This window comes from Heterocephalus glaber, unplaced genomic scaffold (assembly GCF_053883595.1).
Source record: "Heterocephalus glaber isolate CG9 unplaced genomic scaffold, H.glaber_assembly_v1.0 deba00001620, whole genome shotgun sequence".
Classification (NCBI taxonomy): Eukaryota; Metazoa; Chordata; class Mammalia; order Rodentia; family Bathyergidae; genus Heterocephalus; species Heterocephalus glaber.
Genome location: NW_028258388.1, coordinates 127,390 through 151,645, shown reverse-complemented (window position 1 = coordinate 151,645; position 24,256 = coordinate 127,390). Strand labels below are relative to the sequence as shown.

The following is a 24,256-nucleotide window of genomic DNA, read 5'->3' as shown; positions in this document are numbered from 1 at the left end:
ACATATTTATATTACAGTACATACACATGTTTTTATTCCATAGATTAAACTCCCATAGTCCAGCACAGTCCTTTTATACTCAGCTCTGTGTGCTCAGGTGGCCATTAGAGCACCATCTATCACCTTGAATCAGTTTCGTCTACTTATGAAATGTATATAAAGGGAATCATACAGTAGATATTCTTTTTCCTGGCTTTTTTACTCACCATTATACATGTAAGATACAAACATGTTTTGCATATAAGACCAGTTTGTTCATTAACATAAATGAATAATATTACATTGCATGAATATATAACCTACTTTTTCTGTTTTAATAGAGGTGGATATTTGGATTCTATCAAGCAGAGGGATATTAAAAATAATCTTTTTATGAATATTTGGTGTATGCTTTTCCTATAAATATAATACAATTCTGTTATAAATACATCTAGGAAGTGAAATGCTAGCTTGTAAGATATTCGTATTCTATGGATGTGGTTGACTGTAGATGACGTTGGTTTCCCAAGAAGTTAGAAGAGTGCACACTTCTACTGACAGCATCAATGAATTCCAGTTGCTCCACATCCCTTCCAATACTTGGTGTCTAATCACTTCCATTTCATCTGTTTTGGTGTATGTTCAATTCTTTTCATTTTTCTATTGAGTTTCTTATCCTTTTTCTTAAATATCTCTTGCAACATCTTGACTTTTGGTTTATTCTTGGCTTTTAAAAAAATTCTTGGCTAAAATATTAAAAATATTTTTTCCAATCTGTTGTTCACTTTCTCACTCTCTTAATGGTGTCCTTTGAAGAACAAGGGTCCTTATTTTAAAAAGGCAAAAGATTTATGCGACCTGAAGAGAAACCAGAGTATCTTATTTTAATGTTATTCACTATATCAGGATTTCACTTGTTACTAGATGTTTTCATTGTATTTAAGGAGTGTTTGTCCAAAAGTTACAAAGATAATATCTCTTGCTATCACCTAGAAATTTCAAGTTTTATTCTTCATATTTATATAAAGAGCACAATATAAATTAATTTTTGTGTGTGGCTTGAGTTGAGTTCCAGCTGCACTATTTTCCATCTAAATAACCCAGCACCATTTATTTAAAGAGTATTCTTTCTCCACTACACTCCTGTCATATTTTTGACTATGTGTGTCAGTAAGGTTTTGGACTATATTCCATTAGTCTATTAGGTGACCATTTGTGTCAATACCACAGTCTGTTTATGATAGCAGGTTTTATAGTAAACATTAATTAGTGGCAGTATAACATCTGAAGTAAAACTTGGCAATTACTTCCCCTTTGTAGTTCTATATATATTTGGAATTACTTGACCTTTTCACAGAAAATAACACCTTACTGCAGTTTTGATTGAAATTGCAGTAAATCTATAGAATAATTCAGAGACAACTGACATTTTTATAACTTTGAAACTTCCAATTCATGAACATAGTGTGCTGCCTGGAGTTATACCCATATTGCAGGACAGACAAAATTTCACCTCTACCCTCTTTCAGCTTTCCAGTTAGGCCTTAAAATCAAGCATAAAAATTTATTTTATACAAATTGTACATGTCATTGTAAACTTCACTAGAAATTGAAAATCCAAGATTCAGTAAAACATTTATATACTGAATTAGGTAATAATAAAGTGTAAAAATGTGACAGAGCAAAGGGGCTTGGGGTATAGTAGTTAACTGGGTGGAGAAATTGCTAGTAAGGTAAAGGCTAGTCTAACAATGTAGAGAATTCACCTGGCCTCAATTTCCTGTCTGTGGTGGTGTGAAGGGTACTTCCTTTCTCACATAAGGAGGACATCTTTCACATGGAAATTTCATTTCCTGCTTTTAAGGAAGACAAGAAAGGTCAAAGTGATCTTCTACCTGCTGGTTTTCAAATTCCCTTAACTCAAAATTATCAATATACTAGAGTGGCATATTTTGGAGTACCATATACCTGCTTTAATTTCATTGCAGATATAATTAGTTTGTTCTTTTTTGTTACCAGGTCAATATTCTATTGTGTAAATATTCCACAATTTGTTCATCCTTTCTCCTAATGGGGGACATTTGGTTTATTTCCAGTTTGGGACTGTTATGTATAAAGTTCTTATCAATAGCCTCCTACAAATCTTTAAGTGGTTATGTTTTCCTTTACCATAGATAAATATTAAGTATGAGAATTATTTGTCATTAGTATATGTTATATTGCAAAGTGTTTGTTCAATTCTTTGCCCCTCTCAATTTGGTGGTGAGGGGGTCAGGGCTGCAGTATGCAGCTCAGGATGGTCTTGAATGCACTATGTAGCCCAGGCTGGCCTTAAAAGTGCAGTGATCCCCTTGCCTCAGCCTCCTGAGTGGTAGGATTGCAGGCATGTGCCACCATCCCCGGTTCTTTGTCCAAATTTTAAATTGGACCTTTTGTCTTTATTGAGTTGTGAAAATTATTATGTACTCTGCATTCCAGCTCTTCATCAGACAGTATTTGAAATATTTTCTTCTATTTTTTGTCTTACCTATTTATTTTTATGATGATGTCTTTTGATAAGCAGAAGATTTTAGTGATACTAAATCTATCAAATTTAACTTATAATTTAAAATTTTGTGATTAACCTCCCTTTTGTGGCCTTATATGAATTTTCGGATTTGTTCTATTTCTTGTCAAAATGGTATCTTGATAGGGACTGAATTGAATCTGTAGATTGCTTTGGGTGTTAGGGCCATTTTAATGATATCAACTCTTCTAATCCATGAACATGGGATATCTTTGTTTACATTGTCTCCAGTTTCTTTCCCTGGGGTTTTTATAGTTTTTACTGTAGAGATCTTTCACTTGCTTAGTGAAATTTTTTCTAAATAATGTTATTTTGCATGTATTATATTATAAAATAAGATTGTTTTCCTGATTTCTTTTTCAGATATTGGTGTGTAAAAACACTACTGATTTTTGTATACTGTAACTTTCTTGAATTAAAGTATTAGTTCTAAGACATTTTGGGTGGTGACTTTAGGCTTTTCTATGGCTATAACATCCTGTCATGTGCAAGCATGGGCAATTTCATTTCTTTCTTTCCAACTTGGATGCCTTTTATTTCTTTCCCTTGCCTAGTTGCTCTGGCTTGGGCTAGCAGTACCTGTGTTAAATAGAAGTGGAAAGATGGATATCCTTTTTCTTTTTCCAGAATGTAAAACTTTTCCCCATTCAGTATGATGTTAGCTGGGGGTTTTTCATGCCTTTATTGTTTTGAGATCCATTCCTTCTATACTTAACTTGCTGAAGGTTTTTGTCATGAAGAGATGTTGCAGATTGTCAAATACTTATATATCCGTAGTTATATTTAGGTCTGTGAGATATCTCTAATTAATAAATAGTTTATTTGGATTTTTTAAAAAAAATTTCAAATGCTTTCTGTTTTCAGGGTAGAAGTCTTTTTAGTTTGCCAAAATATTTAGTTGTTTATTCTTTATTTTTGACATCAATGAGTATTGACTTTCATTCAGTAATTTTTCTACAGCATTGGACATATTTTTTTTTCTCTACTATAGTGTTAAATTGATAAGCTACAATGATTAACTTCAAATGTTAAATGAGTCTTTTATTCCTGGGATAAACCTTAGTTGTAATGTAGTGTTCTTCTGACATATCGTTATTTTTTATTTGCTTTCACTTTGGTAGTACTTTTACCCATAGTATTGGGGATTTAGGGGCTGCATTGTAGCTTCACTGGAAATATGAAAAGTGGGATTGCATTGGTTTCAAGCTGAAAATTAGTAATTTTTCCTATTGTTTTCTGAATAAATTTTCTTCCAGTAAAAACGTGAATACAAAATACTCAGAATGTTTTGGATAAAAATTTAGTATCTTTATTAGATACAAGGCTAACCAGATTTTCCCTGTTCCAACTTTAGCTCAACATAACTTTCAAATACTCACTTATTCAAATATTTTTCAAATATTTTACCTAAGTTAACAAATTTATAGACATAATTTGTCATAAAATCCCCTTATGTTTTAAATATGTATGGAATCTGTAATAATGATCTCCTTTATTCTTGGTATTGGTGGTCTCTGTTTTTTCTTTCATATTTCTTTAATGTTTTAAATATGGTTTTATTCATTTTCTCTTTCACTGATGTTTGCTTTTAGGGTTACTATTTCCTTCTTTCTTACTCACTTAGCTTTTAATTTGCTTTTTTACTTACTTTTTTTTTCTACCTTCAGTTGGAAATTTATGTCACTAGTTATAAGTATTTTTCTTTTCAAACATGTATCTTTCTATTTTAGTAACTCTTTTAACATTTTGAAATGTTATTTTAATCTCCTGGCTTTCACAGTTTCCAATGGGAAATCAGTAGTATTTCTCTTTCATTGTTAGCCATGGTCATGATGGCTGCTGTACAGTCCTCTGAGTCTAATTCTAGTGTCCTGGTCTTCCCAGGGATGACCTCCACTTTCTTTTTTCTTGACAATGTGTCACATTATCATAGTTCTTGGATTTTACCTTTTTTTCTCTCTCTCTTTCTTCCTTTCTTTTTTTCTTTCTTCCTTCCTTCCTTCTTTCCATTGACCAAAGCTAATTTATGGTTTGCCCTAAACTATCTCCTTTTGTTCTTATTCCTCCAGTGTAGCCCTCTTGGGCTCTCAACTGACAAACTGGGCTGTATTTCAGAGGCCACCTTCTTGGTGGCTGCTGAATCCCATTTCTTTTCTTAGCACCAGAAGACTGCTAAAATTCTACTCTGTTTCCAGTCACTTTCTTCATACTTATTAGCTTGTGGTTTGCAGTTGAAATGGGAACTATTTTGGTAGTCAGACATGGGTTGTGGTGACAGATTTGCACCTTTCTTCTCACAGAGATCTTAATAATTCAAATCCAGGCTGTTTTAGCACCTCCAATCGCAAATTTTATATTCCAAGACTGAGGGCATTGCCTTGAAACTACTGGTTTCTCTGGCCACATTCTTGCCTTCTTGCCTCTTCACTTACACTGCAAACAGGCAGATGCCATAAAAGGAAAAACACCACACTGACAGTCTGGCACAGCTTCATGAATTTCCCTCCTTTGTCTGCTTCTCATATCCTTGTGTCTTAGAAATTCTCTAGTGTAGTCAGGTATGGTGGGACACGTGTAAAATCTCAGCTTCTTGTCAGGCTGAGACAGGAGGAGGACAAGTGCCAGAGTAGCCTGGGCACCTTATCAAGACCCTATCTCAAAACATAAGTAAAAGATCTGGGAATATAACTGTGTACAGAGCACTTGCCTAGCTTGTGCGAAACCCTGACATTGACCCCCCCCCCCGAGAAAAATCTCTAATATACTCACGTAGCTGTTTGTAGAAACTTCTTTTGTGAGATTTTAAAAGTCATGGTACGTGACTTCACCATAGCCAAGAGAGGAAAATAACTTGGCAAATATGTAGAGATATTAATATATCCTAACACAAACTTGTATGATTGCACAGTGTGTCATTGGACTGATAGGCCATAACCTTCTTAATATCCTTTTATTTTGGTACTTTTACAGTCATCTCATTTAAAGGCATTTTTTGCAGTGGGTATCTTCATTTATATAACATGCTTCCTGTATCATTTATTGTTTCAGGATGAATATCGATCTTTTAATGCTTCAGGAGATATGAGCAATATATTGCTCACTTAAGGCATTTTTTGATAACTTTGCAGAAGAATTTTATATCCTATAATACTACCTACAATGTATAATTGCTCCATTTCTATTATGAACTACCTAGCATTGAAGAATTTTATAATATTTAGTTGTGGATGATTTTGTAATTATAAATAATATATCTCCTTTCAACTTGAATTCTCTGTAATCACTAACAAAGTTAAAAATTGTATTATATTGGGGAAACAATAATTTCAAAAACTTCATCTCAGTGCAGCTATTGGAGAAATTTACATAATTATAGGGACATATGATTCCATTTCTTCAGTTGTTTGTGGTGTATTTTTCCTTGTATTTTCACAATTTTATATAATACTCAAGACATAAGGTATGCTAGGTAAACATTCATTTGACTACTATTTGTGCTTTCATTTTTCAATGACTGTAGACAGAATCTTTGAATAACATTTCAAAAGCTTTTGTTGCTCACGTTACTAAAGTGTGTCTTATCTGTTTAAATCAGTTACCATATGTCCAATATCTTCCTTTCCTGAATGCTTCTTTCTGATCTATGTTACCATCATGAGAAACAATAGATTCATAAGTTACACATCTGTTTTGTAGACTTACATTGGTAGCTTTTTCTTTTTACCTGCCTCAAATTGGCAAAAAGGACCCAACTGTGTTCCTGGACTTGTACATACTGACAGAGTTTTGAAAAATGAGGACGTTATTCAAGGCTGCCAGATAAAACATGTCAGACAGACTTTTTGATTGGAAACCATTCTATTGTGCTCCACCATCATTCTGCAAGTCCCTATCTTTCTATAAGCAGAGATAATGTAGGTAACTTGTCATCTGCAGTGTGTTTTTGAGTTGCTTTTCCAGGGATAGTCATCAATTTTCACTGATCCTTTCTTGTATTATAAAATTTCTGGGCAAGTTAAAAATCGTAGCAAAATAGTTTATTTTTATTAATGATAGTTTCAGGAGAAGAAATTTATCATTGTAAAATACATAATATCCTTTCAAATTTCTCCATAGATCTAAAATTATTTAGAAACATAATGTATCCTGCCTTGATTTTTCTTATAAAACCATTACATTTGCTCCACTACGTTAGAACAGTTTAATCAAGCAATAATTGCTAATGTTCTAATTTAATTTTGCTTATTTTTTAATATAAATCCATAAGCAACAACATTAAGGATTCTAGTGCCTCTTGAGGAGCTAAGTAGGTTAAAATTTACAAAAATAGCAAAATATGTTTGTTAAACGTAATGAACATAAATATGTATTTTAGTTCTACTCTGTCCTAGAGAGAAAAACAAAACAGAAAAACACTGTTTTTAATTGACCCCAAAATACACAGGAAAAATTGTCCTTTAACTGTTTGGGATAAAATGTAGCTTCATTTCAAGGTTGGGAAAAACCCTAAATTTGTTCCATTTGTTATCTATGCAATGAATAAACACCCTCTCCATCATTTCCCATAGATAGTTATCAACATTCTGGGATTTCACAGTTGATGAAAGACATTTATTTCAGGAAGTATCCAGGGAAGCAAATGTTGCCTTAATAACTCATCTTTTTGTTAAGTTAGAGACAATAAAAACAGCAACCTAAGATCTACAACTATTTCCCAATAGAAAGGTTAACACCAAAAACTATAAGAAAATATAATCTCAATAAGGACAGGTATTTCACTGCCATTGTGGGTAAGTCATTATTGTTTTATATTTAGTTTATCACTTTTCTATCTTCAGTGAATAAGATTTTATTTCTAGAACTAAATGTTGGTTATATGGGTATGTTCACTTTCACCAATGAAACAAAAATTGTTTAAAATTATAAAGAAATTTCATCACAGACTGGAGCCTGTGATCAGACGAACATACAGCTAATGTATAAAGCTCCAAACAGAGAACTTTTTAAATTGTTGTTCTAGTATTTGGAAATATTTTTATTTCCTTAAAATAAAATTGATTTAACCAATAACAAATGCTGGGGCGGGGGGGGGGCTGTGGGGAAAGAGGAACCCTGCTCCACTGCTGGTGGGAGTGTAGACTGGTGCAACCACTGTGGAAATCAGTATGGAGACACCTCAAAGAAGTCGGACTGGAAGTCCCATTTGACCCTGCTATTCCACTGCTGGGGATCTTCTCCAAAGAATTAAAAGAATCATACCACAGTGATATATGTGCACCCATGTTCATAGCAGCACAGTTTGTGATAGCTAAAACTTGGAAACAGCCCAAATGCCCATCAACTGGAGGCTGGATAAAGAAAATGTGGGTTTTTTTTTTTTTATAAAATGGAGTACTACTCAGCCATAAAAAATGATAAATTAGAGACATTTATAGCTAAGTGGATGCACATTGAGGTGATACTCTTAAGTGAAATCAATAGGACACACATGTATAAATACCAAATAGTTTCTCTGGTGTGAGAAACTGAAAGTGTAAATCAGGAATAAAATGTATAATAGGTAATGTGAAATAGGAAGAAAAGGGGCAAAGGGGAAGGAAGTGGGAGGGATAGGGGAAAGGATACAAGGGAATGAGATTAATAGGAGAAAATGGAAAAATAGGAAGAAAATCTTTGTAAATAGGAAGGAATGGAGGGGTTGAAGGGAGGGCTGGGTAAGGGTGAAAAATAAGAACCAAGAGAGATTATGTAAAGGTGCACATTTCCAATGATGAATGTCATTATATTGTATACCTAAAATGTACCAATGATTAGAATGAATAATCGATAATGTAAAATAGGAAGAAAAGGTCCAAAGGGGTAGGGGTAGTGGGAGGGGCAGGGGAAAGGAAAGAAGGGAAAGGAAAAATGCTGAGAAATGGAAAAAATGGAAATAAAGTCTTTGTAAATAGGGAAGGGTGGAGGGTGTGAAGGGAGGGCTAGGAATGGGGAAAAAATAAGAACCAAGATGCATCAAGTAAAGGTACAAGTTCCCAATGAGAAATGTAATTGTGTTGTATACCTAAAATGTACCAATAAAGGAATTTAAATAAATGAATGAATGAATAAATAAATAAATAAATAAATAAATAAATAAATAAAATTGATTTGCTTACAATTCTCCCAGAGACTCCAGGTCCATCTCTCAGAGCCATTTGGAATAAGTTTGTTCTCCTTTTCTGAAATGCATGCCTATAAGTATTAAAACAATTAAGGAAGTACAAAGATTGGGATCCCACTAGTGGTTCCTAAGTGTCATCCCACATATTGTGTCATTTTTCAGGGGCTTCTAAAACCCAAAGCTTTGAACATATTGAGAACAACTTTCTACAATTTAATGGGATAGTTTGTGTTTTGCTTTGGTCTGAATTCAAGCAGATAGACAAGCTTCAGACAAAGGCAGAGCTGTGTGAAATCAGTAAGAAGCAACCACAAGGGACACCACACAGCACCAGGAAGCTTTCTTGGCAGCACCTCATACTGCATTTCTGATCAAACAGCTGATGGTGCATTCAGTTCCTTAACTTTAGAAATCCCCGCCTCACAGGAGTCCATATGTGCAACATGATTTCCTATCCCTGGAGTGCCATAACAGCGCCAGCCTCATCTAAGGAAAAGTGTCCCTGCAGGCAGACTTGAATCTTACCTGCCTTTGAATGTTGTATTGTGTGTCCTCGGTTACAGAAATGGTGATGCTCTCTTCTTGTGCAATTTAACTTACTCCTATTGCAACATTTGTAGGAATCGCTCTGGGGGAGTGAAAGTTACATAACAGTATCACAGCCCTTCACAAAGGGATTAATTCTAATATTATTCCTATCTTATTTTTCATACTGCTATAGGCCTCCTCTGCAGATATGTTCACTGCCTTTCTACTGGCACCTTGTCATTCTCGGGGCAAAATACAGGATCTTCTACATAGATTGGAGAACATTCAGGACTTGACCCCAGGTTTCCCCGTTGGTGTTATCTTTTTCCACATCAGTCCCAACTCAAAACTCTGATACACTAATCAACCAGTTCAGTGGTTTTATGCTGGCTACTTTCTTTTGCTAAACTTCACAGCCCCACCACATTTCTCCTGGATTATGTACATAAATACCTATTACTTCATCAGTGAAACCTCCTTAACTCTTGCATGTAGGTGACTGTGGCGTTCCATCTGTACCTCCACTTTAGCACAAAGCATGTTTGCCCCTCATAGATGGTAAGCATGTTGATAAGAGGGTCTGACCATACCCACTCCTGTGTCCTCACAGTCAGCACAGTGCCTGGCACATGGCTGTTTCCTTGAAGAATTTGCTTGCTTCATCTTACATTTGGATAATGAAGAAATGTTCTTTAATAGAATCCATTTTACAACTAGCCACATATCTTTAGAGAAAAATTGGCTAGCAAAATTGAAAGAAGCAAATGTACCTGTCCAATATGTACCAAAACAACACATATAGCCTCATTGCTAAAGATGTTCAACCACATGGTGAACATGTCACAGGCCTTTGGATAGTTCTTGTCCCAATGAGGAGTAATGGGCATTTCTGTTTTGGGCAGTGCAGTGATATTTGGTGTTTTTTAAAGACACATTGAGGGCTGAGGATTTAGCGTAGTGGTTCTGCCACCTGCCTCGGAAGCACAAGGATCCGAGTTCCATCCCCAGTGCCAAAAAAAAAAAAAAAAAGACACATCGAGTCCTACTGCTAGTGACAACCATAGAGCCTATGTGACACTGTATGTAGAATAGCTGACACCTGTGAAGTCAGAATAACAATGAATTTGTCATGCTCTTTTATGGTGACAAGTAGAAAACATTGCTTTCTATTTTCAGCTTTCTGGTAAGTACATTTTGTATCTTCTTTCACATACTACCCAGTCATCATCCTTGATGGATTGGCAAGCTCAAAATCATTTTCTCATGGGGAAAATTTAGCAAAGTATCACAACTTGGTTCAAGATAGGATGAAGTTCAGAGTGTGAAAGAACATAGATAAACAAAAATATGTATTCATTGGGGCATAATCCACTTAGGCTAAGAAGAAAAAAATCAACAGACATTTCTCTGGATAAGATCATTGCACCATAAGATCACACACATATGTTTTTCATGTGTGCAGGAAAATAACAAATGCTGCTAATAGAGAATTCCAAAAACAAACTCTGGTATTTTTCTTAGGAAGAGCCTACTACTACTAATAATAATCTAGTGATCAACCATTTTAACGACAATAACCAATTTCATTGTGTAACTCTACCCAACTCTGTTACTATAGACATGACTGGCTGAATTAGAATATTTGCATGGTGAGCTTCAAATTCTCAGTCATGTGCAATCACAGGTTGTATTGGAATTGTGCCATGCTCAGAAGTGAGCTATTATAGGAGAGGGTTATCACCAACTCCATCAGGTATTAAGGCACATTCATTACATGGTTATTAATCATTATGAGAACCCTATATGTAGTTTGTCTCCTTTTGCACAAAGGAGGAAACCATAGTACAATTAAATAGCCAACCAAGATTAAAATTTGTGTAAAAGTGACTTAATACCCCCCGCTCATGATATGATGTCACTTTATCCATGCGACACCTCATTTGTGTTCATCTCTTTTGTGGTCCACACCAATAGTGAGTAGAGCAGGGAGAAATTCCTCTTTAATAAATGGTGCTGGAAAAATTGGGCTTCAACTTGCCAAAGATAAAAAGTAGAACTGTATCTCTCACCATGCACTACACTAAAATCAAAATGGATTAAAGATCTAAATATTAAAATAGAAACTCTGAACCAGTTGGAACAGAGGTTATGTAGACCCCTTGAAGACATCGGTGTAGGAAAAGATTTTATGAACAAAACCTCAGTTGCCCGTGAACTAGCACAAACAATCAACAAATGGGATGTCTTCTTATTAAAAGGCTTCTGCACAGCAAGAGAAACCACCAGCAGTGTGAAGAGAAAATCCACAATGTGGGAAAAAATCTTCACCTGCTCTTCCTCAGACAAAGGTCTACTATCTCGAATCTATAAAGAACTTAAAAAGATCAGATCTCCCAAAGACCCAATCCAAAAATGGGCATCTGAAATGAAGAGACATTTCTCACACAAAGAAGTAGAAATAGCAAATAAATACATGAAAAAATGTTCAACATCACTGGTCATTTGAGAGATGAAAATGATAACAATCCTGAGATTCCATTTCACTCCAGAAAGAATGGCTGCTATCATAAAATCAACCAATAACAAATGTTGGCGGGAGTGTGGGGAGGAAGGAACCCTGCTCCACTGCTGGTGGGAGTGTAGACTGGTGCAACCAGTGTGGAAATCAGTATGGAGATACCTCAAAGAACTAGGACTGGAAGTCCCATTTGACCCCGCTATTCCACTGCTGGGGATCTTACCCCCAAAATTAAAAGAATCATTCCACAGTGATATATGTGTGCCCATGTTCATAGCAGCACAGTTTGTAATAGCTAAAACTTGGAAACAGCCCAAATGCCCATCAACTGGAGACTGGATAAAGAAAATGTGGTTTTTTTATAAAATGGAGTACTACTCAGCCATAAAAAATGAGAAATTAGAGACATTTATAGCTAAGTGGATGCACACTGAGGCGATACTCTTAAGTGAAATAAATAGGACACAGATATGTAAATACCAAATAGTTTCTCTGGTGTGAGAAACTGAAAGTGTAAATAAGGACTAAATGTATAATAGGTCATGTGAAATAGGAAGAAAAGGGGCAAAGGGGAAGGAAGTGGGAGGGCTTGGGGAAAGGATAGAAGGGAATGGGATTAATATGAGAAAATGGAAAAGTAGGAACAAAATCTTTGTAAATAGGGAGGACTGGAGGTGTTGAAGGGAGGGCTGGGCAAGGGTGAAAAATAAGAACCAAGAGAGACTATGTAAAGGTGCAAATTTCCAATGATGAATGTCATTATATTTTATACCTAAAATATACCAATGATTAGAATGAATAATCAATAATGTAAAATAAGAAGGAAAGGTCCAAAGGGGTAGGGGTAGTGGGAGGGGCAGGGGAAAGGAAAGAAGGGAAAGGAAAAATGATGAGAAATGGAAAAAATGGAAATAAAGTCTTTGTAAATAGGGAAGGGTGGAGGGCATGAAGGGAGGGCTAGGAATGGGGAAAAAATAAGAACCAAGATGCATTATGTAAAGGTACAATTCCCAATGAGAAATGTAATTGTGTTGTATACCTACAATGTACCAATAAAAGAATTTAATACAAAAAAAAAAAAAGAAAGAAAATGACAACAGACCACACTAAAGAGATTCTTCTCAAAAGCTACACCCAGGACCCCTGCTACTAATTCTTTCCTTTCTGCTTTGTCATTTGCCTTACCTGGGCCTTCTACATCTTCTGATCATAATTCTGATGATGACACTGATGAGGATTTTGAAGGGTTCGATGACTCAAACGTTGGCATGAATGTCTGTTTTGGGGGGCACAGATCTATATATCTTGTTGATAGAGCCTCAGTGTCTTTTTTTACAGTATACCTTGTTACAGCACTGTAATTTTTGCTGACTGTGCTACATGGTACAGTGCTGTAGGTTTATGTGCTGTTATACATTACAGTGCTGCATGTAAGAGCTATGCAAATAAAAGCAAAGTCATCAAGTTGGAGTTTCCTTTGACCATTGCTTTGTCCTGAATATTGTAATGTACATACTAAATACAGTTCCTCATTTAGCAGCCAATTCGTCTAATTATCTAATGGCAGGAATATAACTCAGCCATTAAATGAGGAACATCTGTACTGCTTTTACTAAAAATATGTAATGTAATGAACTTATTGGATTATTGAACTATTTTGACTATTTTCTCTCTGGAACGTAGACTCTACAGAGTGGAAAAGATAGAAAACAGTCATAAAACAAAATTGCCAACGTTTTCACAGCTTATTATATTTTGTCATGGTCAAATCAGGATTTCATTCATGTTTATCATTTCCACTCAGATTTAGATATGATCTTACATAACAAGCAAAAATTTAGTCATGATATTTATCTGCTTATGTGTGTTCTCTCATCATTCAGTGCAGAGGCATTCTTTCCTAGGAATTACCTTTCTGGATCAAAGCAAATTGCTGATATTATAGTTGTGGTCCCAGGACTCGAGCATGAGAAAAAATAACTGTGACACTACAGTATATTCCACCACATGCCACAGCCTAACCATGAATCAAAAAAAGCAAAAATAGCCACTTATGATAAATACAAATCAAAAGTGATAACTATTTTTTTGCCCTAATTTCCATGGAAAGATAATTTGTGTGTTTTTGCTCACTGGGTTGTCACAGAAACAATTTCATGTTAACAATATACAGATTCTTGAAGTAAAGGAGTTCTCTTAGAGTTATCTAAGAGAAGGTAAGTGCTATTTATGCCCTAGGTTGTGTGTGCATGTAATCTTCTGGCTTCTGGAAAGTTGTGTGGTTTAGATTCATGTGTTTGAGGCTACTGAAGTCCTTCAGCAGGTTATAGCTACCAATTAAACACATATTTCTTACAAAAAAATCAATTATCTCTTCACTTTATTGTTTCTAACTCTTTGAATTAATAATACTGAACTGTATTAAACTTCAAGAACATAGGCTACTAAGACTTTGGAATTAGAAAAATTTTAGCTTGCTTTACGTAATACAAACTTTAGAATGAAAAAAATACCTAAAACTTTATACAGCTGTACAACTTCCTAGAGATGGCAAAGACATCAGAAAACTTTTACAACCTAATGTGTTGATGAATTTACACACCTTGGTTTTTAAAATATATTTTATTCTTCTTGGCAGTTCTTTTTTCTGATTTTATCTAAAATAAGACTTCTGTTGGAGTAGTAAGTTGATAAATTTAGGCTGAAGCTCTTGGGAGCGAGAATTGCCAATTTGATATAGCACTACACAGAATGAGGCCTTGTGAGTTCACAATCTGTTTTTAATAAGGTCTATGGTGTGAAAAACGTTAAATAGGCTATCGTGGATCTGCTCCATGGTTAAGAACTAATAGCACAAAGAAGAGATGAAGAAAAATCAAAGAAATTTTGAAGAAGAACAAGATGAAGTTTCTCCAGCTCACTATGCATCAATACTTGTTGTGAAGTTACAGTACTTAGGAGAGTTTTCAATGCAAAGACAATGTAAACACAATAGAACTCTCATAGAGGCCAATGAACTGATGTATGATGGCCTGTACACTAAAATGATAACTTATCCCACCGGGAGAAAGGGAAGAATAAACACATTAAGCTCTACCTCCACACGATACAGAAAATCAAGTTCAAGTGGTTTAAAGTCTGAAAGGTGAAAAACTAAAATTATGAAGCTTTTAGAATACAACACAGAAAAACATAGTGAGAACCTTAGGGTGGTAAAGATTTTCTTAAACTAAATACAAAACATATGAAGAAAAGTATTGATGAAGTTGACTACTAAATTGTAGTTTCTTTTCATAAAAATACACTAAAGAGTAAAAATATGAGACACAACTGATAAAGGATTTGAATCAAGAATACCCTAATAGACATACACACACACACACACACACACACACAAATCGAGAAAGCCTAATTAAAAATGAGTAAAATATTTAAGTAAGCAATTCATATTGGAAATGTGCATGGAAAATAAACCTCCTAAAGGGTGCTCAACCACGTAAGTGTACAAGAAAATATGAATTGAAATGATGATAAAGATATCATTCTCTACCCTTCAAACTGTATAACACGAAAATATCTGATAAAACCTAGCATTGCCAGGATATGGATCAAGGAAAATATGATTAAATTAATACTTCTTTTTAACTGATAAATACAAACTGGTTCATATTTATGGGATACCGTATAAAATTTCCACTCATGTATACATAGTATAATGTTCAAGATAAACCTACGTATTCCATCAAATATACGTCATTTCTTTATGCTAAAACATTTAAAATCCTTTCTTCCAGCTACATTATCACTATCTAGAGTCACCCTATGGTGCAATAGCACACCAGAACTTCTCACAAGTATGGAACTATAACTCTGTACCCACTGATCAGCTTCTCCCTGCCCTTTCTCCTCACTTCCTGCAGCCTCTGACGAGCATTGCTCTACCCCCAACTTCTAGGCCATCAACCACATAAAGCTCACAAGTGCTACATGTAAACTGTTGAACCACTAAATACTGAATGCATTATACTTTACAATCCAGAATTTCACTCCTGGTTGGTATATAAGCTAGAAAAATTGTTATATGCATATGTGAAAAGACACAACAAACATGTTCATAAGAGTATTACTTATAATAGCAAAAACTGTCATTAGAATGTGGATATGATAGATTCCTAAAATGAGCTATCATCCAGCAGTAGCATTTAGGAAACAATGGTGACAGTGACACACATCAAGATAAATCATCCTTACAAACACAATGTTGAGTTATTAAAACTCAAACGCAAGTTACAACAGGATATATATCGTATTATATTATTTATGTAAGGGTTAAGGATGTGAAGTGCTATGCACAAATATCATTAGCCGCAAAACTGGGCAATGTTTATGAATATACAAAGAAAATTTATGAATGAGGTTACAAGGCCAAGGAGGTGGAAAAATAGGACAGAAGGTTTCAATCATATCTACAATGCTTTCCTTCTTAAAGTCTGTAGTGGGTACATCACTGCCCATTGTATTTGTTGCATATATATCTTAAGTGTGCAAATTAATATTTAAAAGTTAAAAATTAATAATCCAAAGGAACTGAAATTCATAATAAGAGCATTCTCTTTTGCTAAAACAAATTGTTAATCTAAGAGGACAATTTCGCAGTAAAGGCCATCTAACAAATACATTTGAAGAAAAATCTTAATGACCTATCACCATTTCCTATTCAAAACTTGTCCCTCATTTGCAAAAGCCAACCACAACAAAGTAGCACTCTCTGCTCTTAGGGTACTCTTTGCCACAGACCTTGCTCTCCCCAGCTCTATCAGCTCTGAGCTTTTTAAGAGTCCTGTCTCCTACATCAAAATTTAACAAAGTTTTCTGTTTTCTTCAATTAGCAACATCCAATTAAGCTCATCATATTAACAGATCTTAAAGCTGAAAATATCATCATTTCCTCAAGTAGTTTTATTTTAGTCAGGAATTGTCAAAGAGTTTATCTTATAAGACAAGGATGACATTTCAGTCACCCACATAAAAATATTAGGAAAATAGTTGGCACTTGATTGTTTAATATCACCAGGTCTTTTTATTTTCAAATAAGGTTAGTCCTGCTTATGCTAGGAACAGATTGCCATTTCAAAGGTTTTAGTATTGTGAATCAGAACATGTTTAACAATTTGCAAAATTTTAGCTTTAATATCTGACCATTTACAGACAGTGTGAAAAGCTAGTCTGCTAAACTACCTGGATCCAATTGTTTAAGTTGTTATGGTTTCTGGTGTTGGGTCTCTGCATGAACAACTCACCAAAGATATTTAGCATTCATCTTTCTCCAATTTTCAGACAGTCATCTGCATTTTCAGAGGGTTGATGACAGGGCAATGTGAAGTTTAAAGACAGCATCTACATTTGCATTTCAATAGTTTTGTAATTCCATGAAGCCTCTGAAATGGCTTCAATATGCCTCATTGTTTAAGTAGTGAAGGTGGCCAAATAGTATTCTTCAAGATTCATAAATCTTAGGGAAAAAAATTGAGCCATTGTATCCAAAGCCTATTGTAAAGAGAATTCTCTCTCTCTCTCTCTCTCTCTTCTCTCTCTCTCTCTTCATGTTTTCATGGTGAAAACCCTTTATCCATTTTGATCTTTATAAAATCAAGATTGTAAGATTAGATAAAGGAGAATAGAGGACATATGGTTTAAACTATGTTTTGACATCACCATCAATTCTTAGTTTGGAGCCCCCCAAAACACTCCATCTTCCCACTGGAAAGAAAAAAATTTGCTTTTTCTTGGGAAAACAATTCCACTTAGCATAGGTCACTTTAGCAGATGTGTTGACTGTTTGAAAGGACCTGCAGTTAACATAACTGGCTGTGATTTTGATAGAAAAAGTCTTGTGAAATATTTTGGTTCGAGGGAATGAATCCTGGAGTTATAATTAAAAATTCTGAGTTCAAGTACAGGGCAACTGAGTACTGTTTTGAGATATTCCCTTCTAACAAGTGTGGTTCCACCAGAGAGATTTAGGAAGGGGATTAAATGAAATGATGTATGTGAAAATTGGGTGTAAATTGTACTCCAAACAACTGGAAACCCATGTAAGTTTGCTTTAACTAGATAATTGTGTCCAATTCTTTTCATCAGGTTTCAATCGGTACGTAAAATTTTTAATGCCACCCCATCTAGCTGGGACTTTGAGATGCGACAAGATGTTCAGGGAGACAACACTGTGGGTGAAAAATAAATAGAACTCAACCAAGGTCAATTTATTTATTTATTTTTGGTACCGGGGATCGAACTCTGGTCCTTGCACTTGCGCAGCAGGCAGCCAAACCACTGAGCTAAATTCTGGCCCAAGGTCAATTTATTTTTTAAAAAGTTCTTTTAACATTTTTTCCCATTTCTTTGTCATTTTCATAACCTGTATCATGGTGTTTTGTAAGACTTGAAAGAAAGTAATCAGGCTCTCTTAAACATATCCTCACTTCTCTTCCCTCCTATGTACAAATGACACCAAGCCCTGGGAAGTTGTCCTTCAAAGTGGGCCAGATAAAGCAGATAATCACTCTTTCCAAGTTCTCCCCAGACAGGTCTCAGCCTCCAAAGTCTCTTCCTCGCCAATCCCCGGCAGCCAGGAGAAAGGATTCTTATCTTTGAAGACATGGATTTAATATTCCAATGCAGGAATACAAGGAAGGGCTTCCATACATTTCAGACAATCCCACCACATCATTGGCAATTAGAGAATGGAAGGCAGGATTCTTCAGCGAAAAGGAGAAAGGAGGAGGAGGAAGAGAAAGAGGAGGAAGAGGACTGGGGGGGCACTCATATTCCACAAAAGAATGATTGCATGATAATAAATCCATTTTACTTTTCAAGGATGGAATTCATCGGATCTGCAAGTCTAAATATAGTACAAGCGTCATCGATGTGGTTTTTAACACTGCTGGTGTGAGAGTTCCAGGGAGTGTGTACGAAGAGAGTGTGCCTTTCTGTGAAGGAATGTGCGTGTGCGTGTGAGTGTGAGTGAGAGTGTTCAGGGCTGCAGGCGGGCGGTGAGGGAGGAAGGGAAGTTGGGAAACCCCTGGCTGCTCGCTCACTCCCAGAGCAGCAGGATTCTGGGGTCCCTCCTTGACCCTGGAATAGGAAGGGGAAGGGGACGGGGAGCCAGGACAGGGAGTCCGCGGCAACTGACTGGAGGCCCGCGCACCCGCAGGCGGAGACCTCTCCCCTCGGCGCCGCCCGACGACCTGCCGCGGGAGGGCAGGCGGGGGAGGCAACCCCGAGCAGGCGCTCCCGGCCGCCTCGCGCTCCGCGGAGGTAGCAGGAGCGGCAGCCGGCGGGTGGCGAGCGCGGCGTCCACCCCGCGCTCTGTGGACCGGAAGCCCCTCGCAGTCTGAAGGAGCCAAGCAGCGGTCAGAGGGGCCGGCGAGCGGGTCCCCAGGCGGCGGGGCTGGGGCCGCGGTGCCCGGCGCCCAGCCCTCTCCGTCTCCTTGACGTTCCTCACGCTTCGAAGCGGCTGCAGCCGGTGTCGTGAGAAGAGGGTGGGAGGAGAGCGGGGCGGGAGGCCGGAGCGCGCCTCCTCGCTGCCGGAGCTGCCGCGCCCAGGACGACCCCGTTCGGGCCAGCCTCGGGCCGGGAGCCACGCACGCCAGCGCCCGGCAGCCATGCTCGCCGGCGAGACCCACTCTGCTCGGGTCCCCGGGATCTCCGCCCACACCCGCGCCTCGGAGCGGAGAGCTCCGCTCGCCCTTCCTGCTCGCGCTCCTCCGCCCGGGATTCGGTGTGTGTGGAGCCTCCTGGGGGCGGGGGCCGAGCCAGGCCGCCGCCCGGGCTGCGTTCGCAGGGCAGGCACAGGCCGGAAGGGGACGCGCCCGCCCCGGCGGCCACCTGAGGGGCGCGGGCGACAGAGTGGTCTAGCGCGGCACCGGCTCGGAATCCCCGCTCCCGCGCGCCCGCTCCACTGCGGATCCCCGGCACTTCCTGGAACAGCCTCGGCCCCTGCGCGGCGCACACTCTCCGGAACCTCCTGGGCAGCCTCTCAGGCCGGCGAAGTGAGTAGGGCGCCCGCAGAGGCGGTGGCGGGTGGCAGGCTGCGAGGCATCTGGAAACGGGGTGCTAGCGGGGCGCGTAGAGGGGAGCACCGAGTGGCTGGCTGGCTGGCTGGCTGGCGAGAGACCCTGAGGGATTCATCACACACTGCGAAAAGGAAAGGTAAAATGCGAGTGCTGTGCGCTGATGCTAAGACCAAGGGTCCAGCCAAGGTTAGGCCTTGTAGCGCTCTTACTGCGGGGGGGGGGGGGTCCCTGGTCATCTTTTTCCCGGAGACCTGTGCAGGATGCGGCGCGTGTTGGCTGGACACACGCGGTCTCACACACACACAAACACATACTTGTGGCAGGTCGCAATTGTCCCTTATCTAGGAAGGTGTTGTATTACTGTCTTAATATTTCTTTGCGGAAAATGCCGGTAGATGGTTTTGATGGCATTTGGGGATTGAAAGGAAAAGGTGGAGTTCAGGGAACGAAGGGGGCCCAGAGCATGCCAGACTGGAGGACAGAAAGAAGTGGGGTGCAGTGGTGAAATGTGGCTCTGGAGTCAGAGAGAAAGAGGCCTCCCTCTCCCGAGCCTGGCGACTCCCCCCACACATTTCCTTCGTGTTCCACGGGAAGCTGGCGGACCTGCGCTGTTCCCGATCCAGCCGGGCCCTTTTGCGTCCTCCTCTCCTGTCCTTAGGGGTGCAGGACGTGTTTCAGATCCTACGTGGGGAGAGGGAGGGAAACCCTGTAGGACTGGGGCAGCCATGGCACCCAGGCTCTGGAATCTCAGATTGGGCACCAGAGTCTCTAGTCTGACTGTGTTTTAGAGTCGGGAATGGGGACTTGGGCTGGGCTGGGCTGGGCTGGGCTGGGCTGGGCTGGGGCGCACAGATTGTCTTTAGGAATAGCGTGACTTCATGGTAATGGAGATGGTTGCAAATCTGCTTCATTACACTACTTCTGGGCACAGGGCTGAATAAAAGACCTGCCTCTGCCCTCTCCTGGCTCTCTCTCCTCACTGTCCCCTCCCCAACCGAGTCACAAAGCCCTCGGGTTGGGCTGCAGGGCGCAGCGCTGGGAGAAGGGAAGGGGTCACTTTCACAACTCCTGGGAATCAGCTTAGGAGAGGAGCCATCTGCGACTCCCACGTTCCTGTCAAGTTCTCTTACGCAAGGCTGGAGGGGTGGGTGGAGTCCGTGAGACAGGGCCCTCCACCTGCTCTCTTTGGTCACTTTCCCAAGGCACTCTCAACGCCTGGAATTTGCCTGCATGGTAACTGGGTCAGCAGGTAGCTCTCCATACCATGCCTGTGTATGCTGAGATGCGGCTCTCGTGATGGAGGCAAAGCTATTTGTATCTGAGCGTGGTTTAACCTGGGCAGAATTTCTAAGCACAAAAGAGATTTTATAGCGTGGGCCAGCAGAGTGCATTCCAGGAAAGCAGGACACGTGATCCCTCCTATGGGCGAGATACAGTGTTAGGAACTCGATTTTCTTTGTTCCAGGCTGAGCCTCTGGATGCTCAGCATCCCTGTTGCTGAAGTCATCCTTTCAAGGAAATATGATGATGATGACAATGATGGTGATGATGGTGATGGTGATGATAATGATGATGATAATGATATTGATCAGAGGCCAGAAGAGAGGAGAGAGAGCACAGGTAGATAGTTGTGTGTGAAGCTCTTGAAACTTCCTGTGACATTTCCTTTTAAATACCCACCCTGCATTTCCAGCCCTCGCCCCAGTAGGCCCCCTGTTTTTAAATGAGGCACTCCCTTTGGGAGGTGGTGGAAAAGTTCTCCAGCCCCTGCACACATGGGTTTTCCAGCTCTAAGAACCTGCTGTCATTGGCAACAGATCCTGCCACCTCCCCAGTCCAGTGGCAGGCTTTAATTCAAGCATTCTGCAGCTGACTTGTTGGAGATCTTTCTGCAAAGGACTGTAAAGCAGTCCTGTCCCCGATTCTTGGAAATCTCTGATCACACCAGGGGACATGGGAGAAAGTGGAGAACCAGGGATTATTTTATTTTCCCCTAAGAGTCATAGGACTGACGTGCATGTATGTGCATCAGGTATGTGCTTAGCAGGGTCTACAGGTGGAGTCCCTGAGGTGTCTCAGGCCTGTAGAAGGCTCTGCGATCTGATCATTTATTAATTTACTGAAAGTACAACTTGACCTCCACCCAACACTTAACTAGAGTTATGTGGCTTGGAGATTGCCTGTTTCATTTTGACTTCCTGTTTTACAAGCCATATTTTTTTTGTATTAAATTCTTTTATTGGTACATTGTAGGTATACAACACAATTACATTTCTCATTGGGAATTGTACCTTTATATAATGCATCTTGGTTCTTATTTTTTCCCCATTCCTAGCCCTCCCTTCACGCCCTCCACCCTTCCCTATTTACAAAGACTTTATTTCCATTTTTTCCATTTCTCATCATTTTTTCCTTTGCCTTCTTTCCTTTCCCCTGTGCCTCCCACTACTCCTACCCCTTTGGACCTTTTCTTCCTATTTTACATTATTGATTATTCATTCTAATCATCGGTACATTTTAGGTATACAATATAATGACATTCATCATTAGAAATTTGCACCTTTACATAGTCTCTTTTGGTTCTTGTTTTTCACCCTTGCCCAGCCCTCCCTTCAACCCCTCCAGCCCTCCCTATTTACAAAAATTTTGTTCCTATTTTTCCATTCTCTCATATTAATCCCATCCCCTTCTATCCTTTCCCTTAGCCCTCCCACTTCCTTCCCCTTTGCCCCTTTTCTTCCTATTTCACATGACCTATTATACATTTAGTCCTTATTTACACTTTCAGTTTCTCACACCAGAGAAACTATTTGGTATTTACACATCTGTATCCTATTTATTTCACTTAAGAGTATTGCCTCAATGTGCATCCACTTAGCTATAAATGTCTCTAATTTCTCATTTTTATGGCTGAGTAGTACTCCATTTTATAAAAAACCCACATTTTCTTTATCCAGTCTCCAGTTGATGGGCATTTGGGCTGTTTCCAAGTTTTAGCTATTACAAACTGCACTGCTATGAACAATACAACATATCAGAATCTATGGGACACAATGAAAGCAGTCTTATGAGGGAAATTCATACCAGTGAATACGCATATTAGGAAAACAGAATGAGCCCAATTAAACAACCTGATGCTGAACCTCAGGCTTCTAGATAAAGAAGAGCAGGACAAACCCAAAGCTCATACAAGGGAAGAAATTATAAAGATCAGAGGAGAAATCAATGCAATGGAGACTAAGAAAATGATACAAAAGATCAATGAAGCCAAGAGTTGGTTCTTTGAAAGAATCAACAAAATTGATAAACCTTTAGTCAACCTTGTCACAAAAAGGAAAGAAAAGGCCCAAATCCATGGAATTAGGAATGAAAAGGGTGAAACTACAACAGACCCAGCAGAAATCCAGATGATCTTCAATACCTACTTCCAGAACCTATACGCCAATAAGATGGACAACACAGAAGAAATGGACAGATTCCTAGATACATATGAATTACCAAAGTTGAATGAAGAAGACCTAAATATTCTGAACAACCCAATATCAACCAGTGAAATTGAAAACGTAATTAAAATCTTATCACCTAAGAAAAGCCTGAGCCCTGATGGCTTCACTGCTGAATTCTACAAGACATTTAGAGAGGAACTGCTGCCACTACTGTTTAAACTCTTCAATGAAATTGAAAGGGAAGCAATACTCCCAAATTCATTCCTGGAAGCAAGCATTACCTTGATCCCCAAAGCAGAAAAAGACCCAACTGAAAAGGAGAACTATAGGCCAATCTCACTAATGAACATAGATGCAAAAGTCCTTAATAAGAGACTGGCAAACAGAATGCAGAAGATCATCAAGAAGATCATACACCCTGATCAAGTGGCATTCATCCCAGGGATGCAGGGATGATTCAATACATGAAAATCAATTAATGTAATACACTGTATCAATAGAGCCAAGGACAGAAACCATATGATTATCTCCATAGATGCAGTAAAAGCATTTGACAAAATCCAACATGCATTTATGATAAAAACCCTATAAAAAATTGGAACAGATGGTCTCTACCTCAAACTGATAGAAGCCATCTATGAAAAACAACAGCCAATATACTAAATGGTCAAAAACTGAAATCCTTCACACTCAAATCCGGAACAAGACAAGGATGTCCACTATCACCACTCTTGTTCAATACAGTTGTGGAAACATTAGCCACGGCAAGTAGACAAGAGAAAGAAATAAAAGGAATAAAGATAGGAAATGAAGAAGTCAAATTGTCATTATTTGCAGATGACATGATACTCTGTATAGAAGACCCCAAGAACTCCACCAAAAGTCTTCTAGACTTAATAACCAAATTCAGTCAAATAGCTGGTTACAAGATCAATGCACAAAAATCAATAGCTTTTCTCTACATGAATGACTGACTCACTGAGA

At 38.7% G+C, this 24,256-nt stretch overlaps 1 protein-coding gene across 1 annotated transcript in view; it reads left to right on the top strand.

The window, feature by feature from the left end:
* Positions 1-24,256, top strand: part of LOC147822415 (uncharacterized) — an 87,815-nt gene that overhangs the window by 28,232 nt on the left and 35,327 nt on the right. The window contains exons 2-3 of the mRNA XM_087196843.1: positions 18,628-18,764; positions 19,151-19,802. Coding sequence (XP_087052969.1) covers positions 18,628-18,764; positions 19,151-19,802 — 789 coding nt within the window. The remainder of the gene's footprint in view (positions 1-18,627; positions 18,765-19,150; positions 19,803-24,256) is intronic.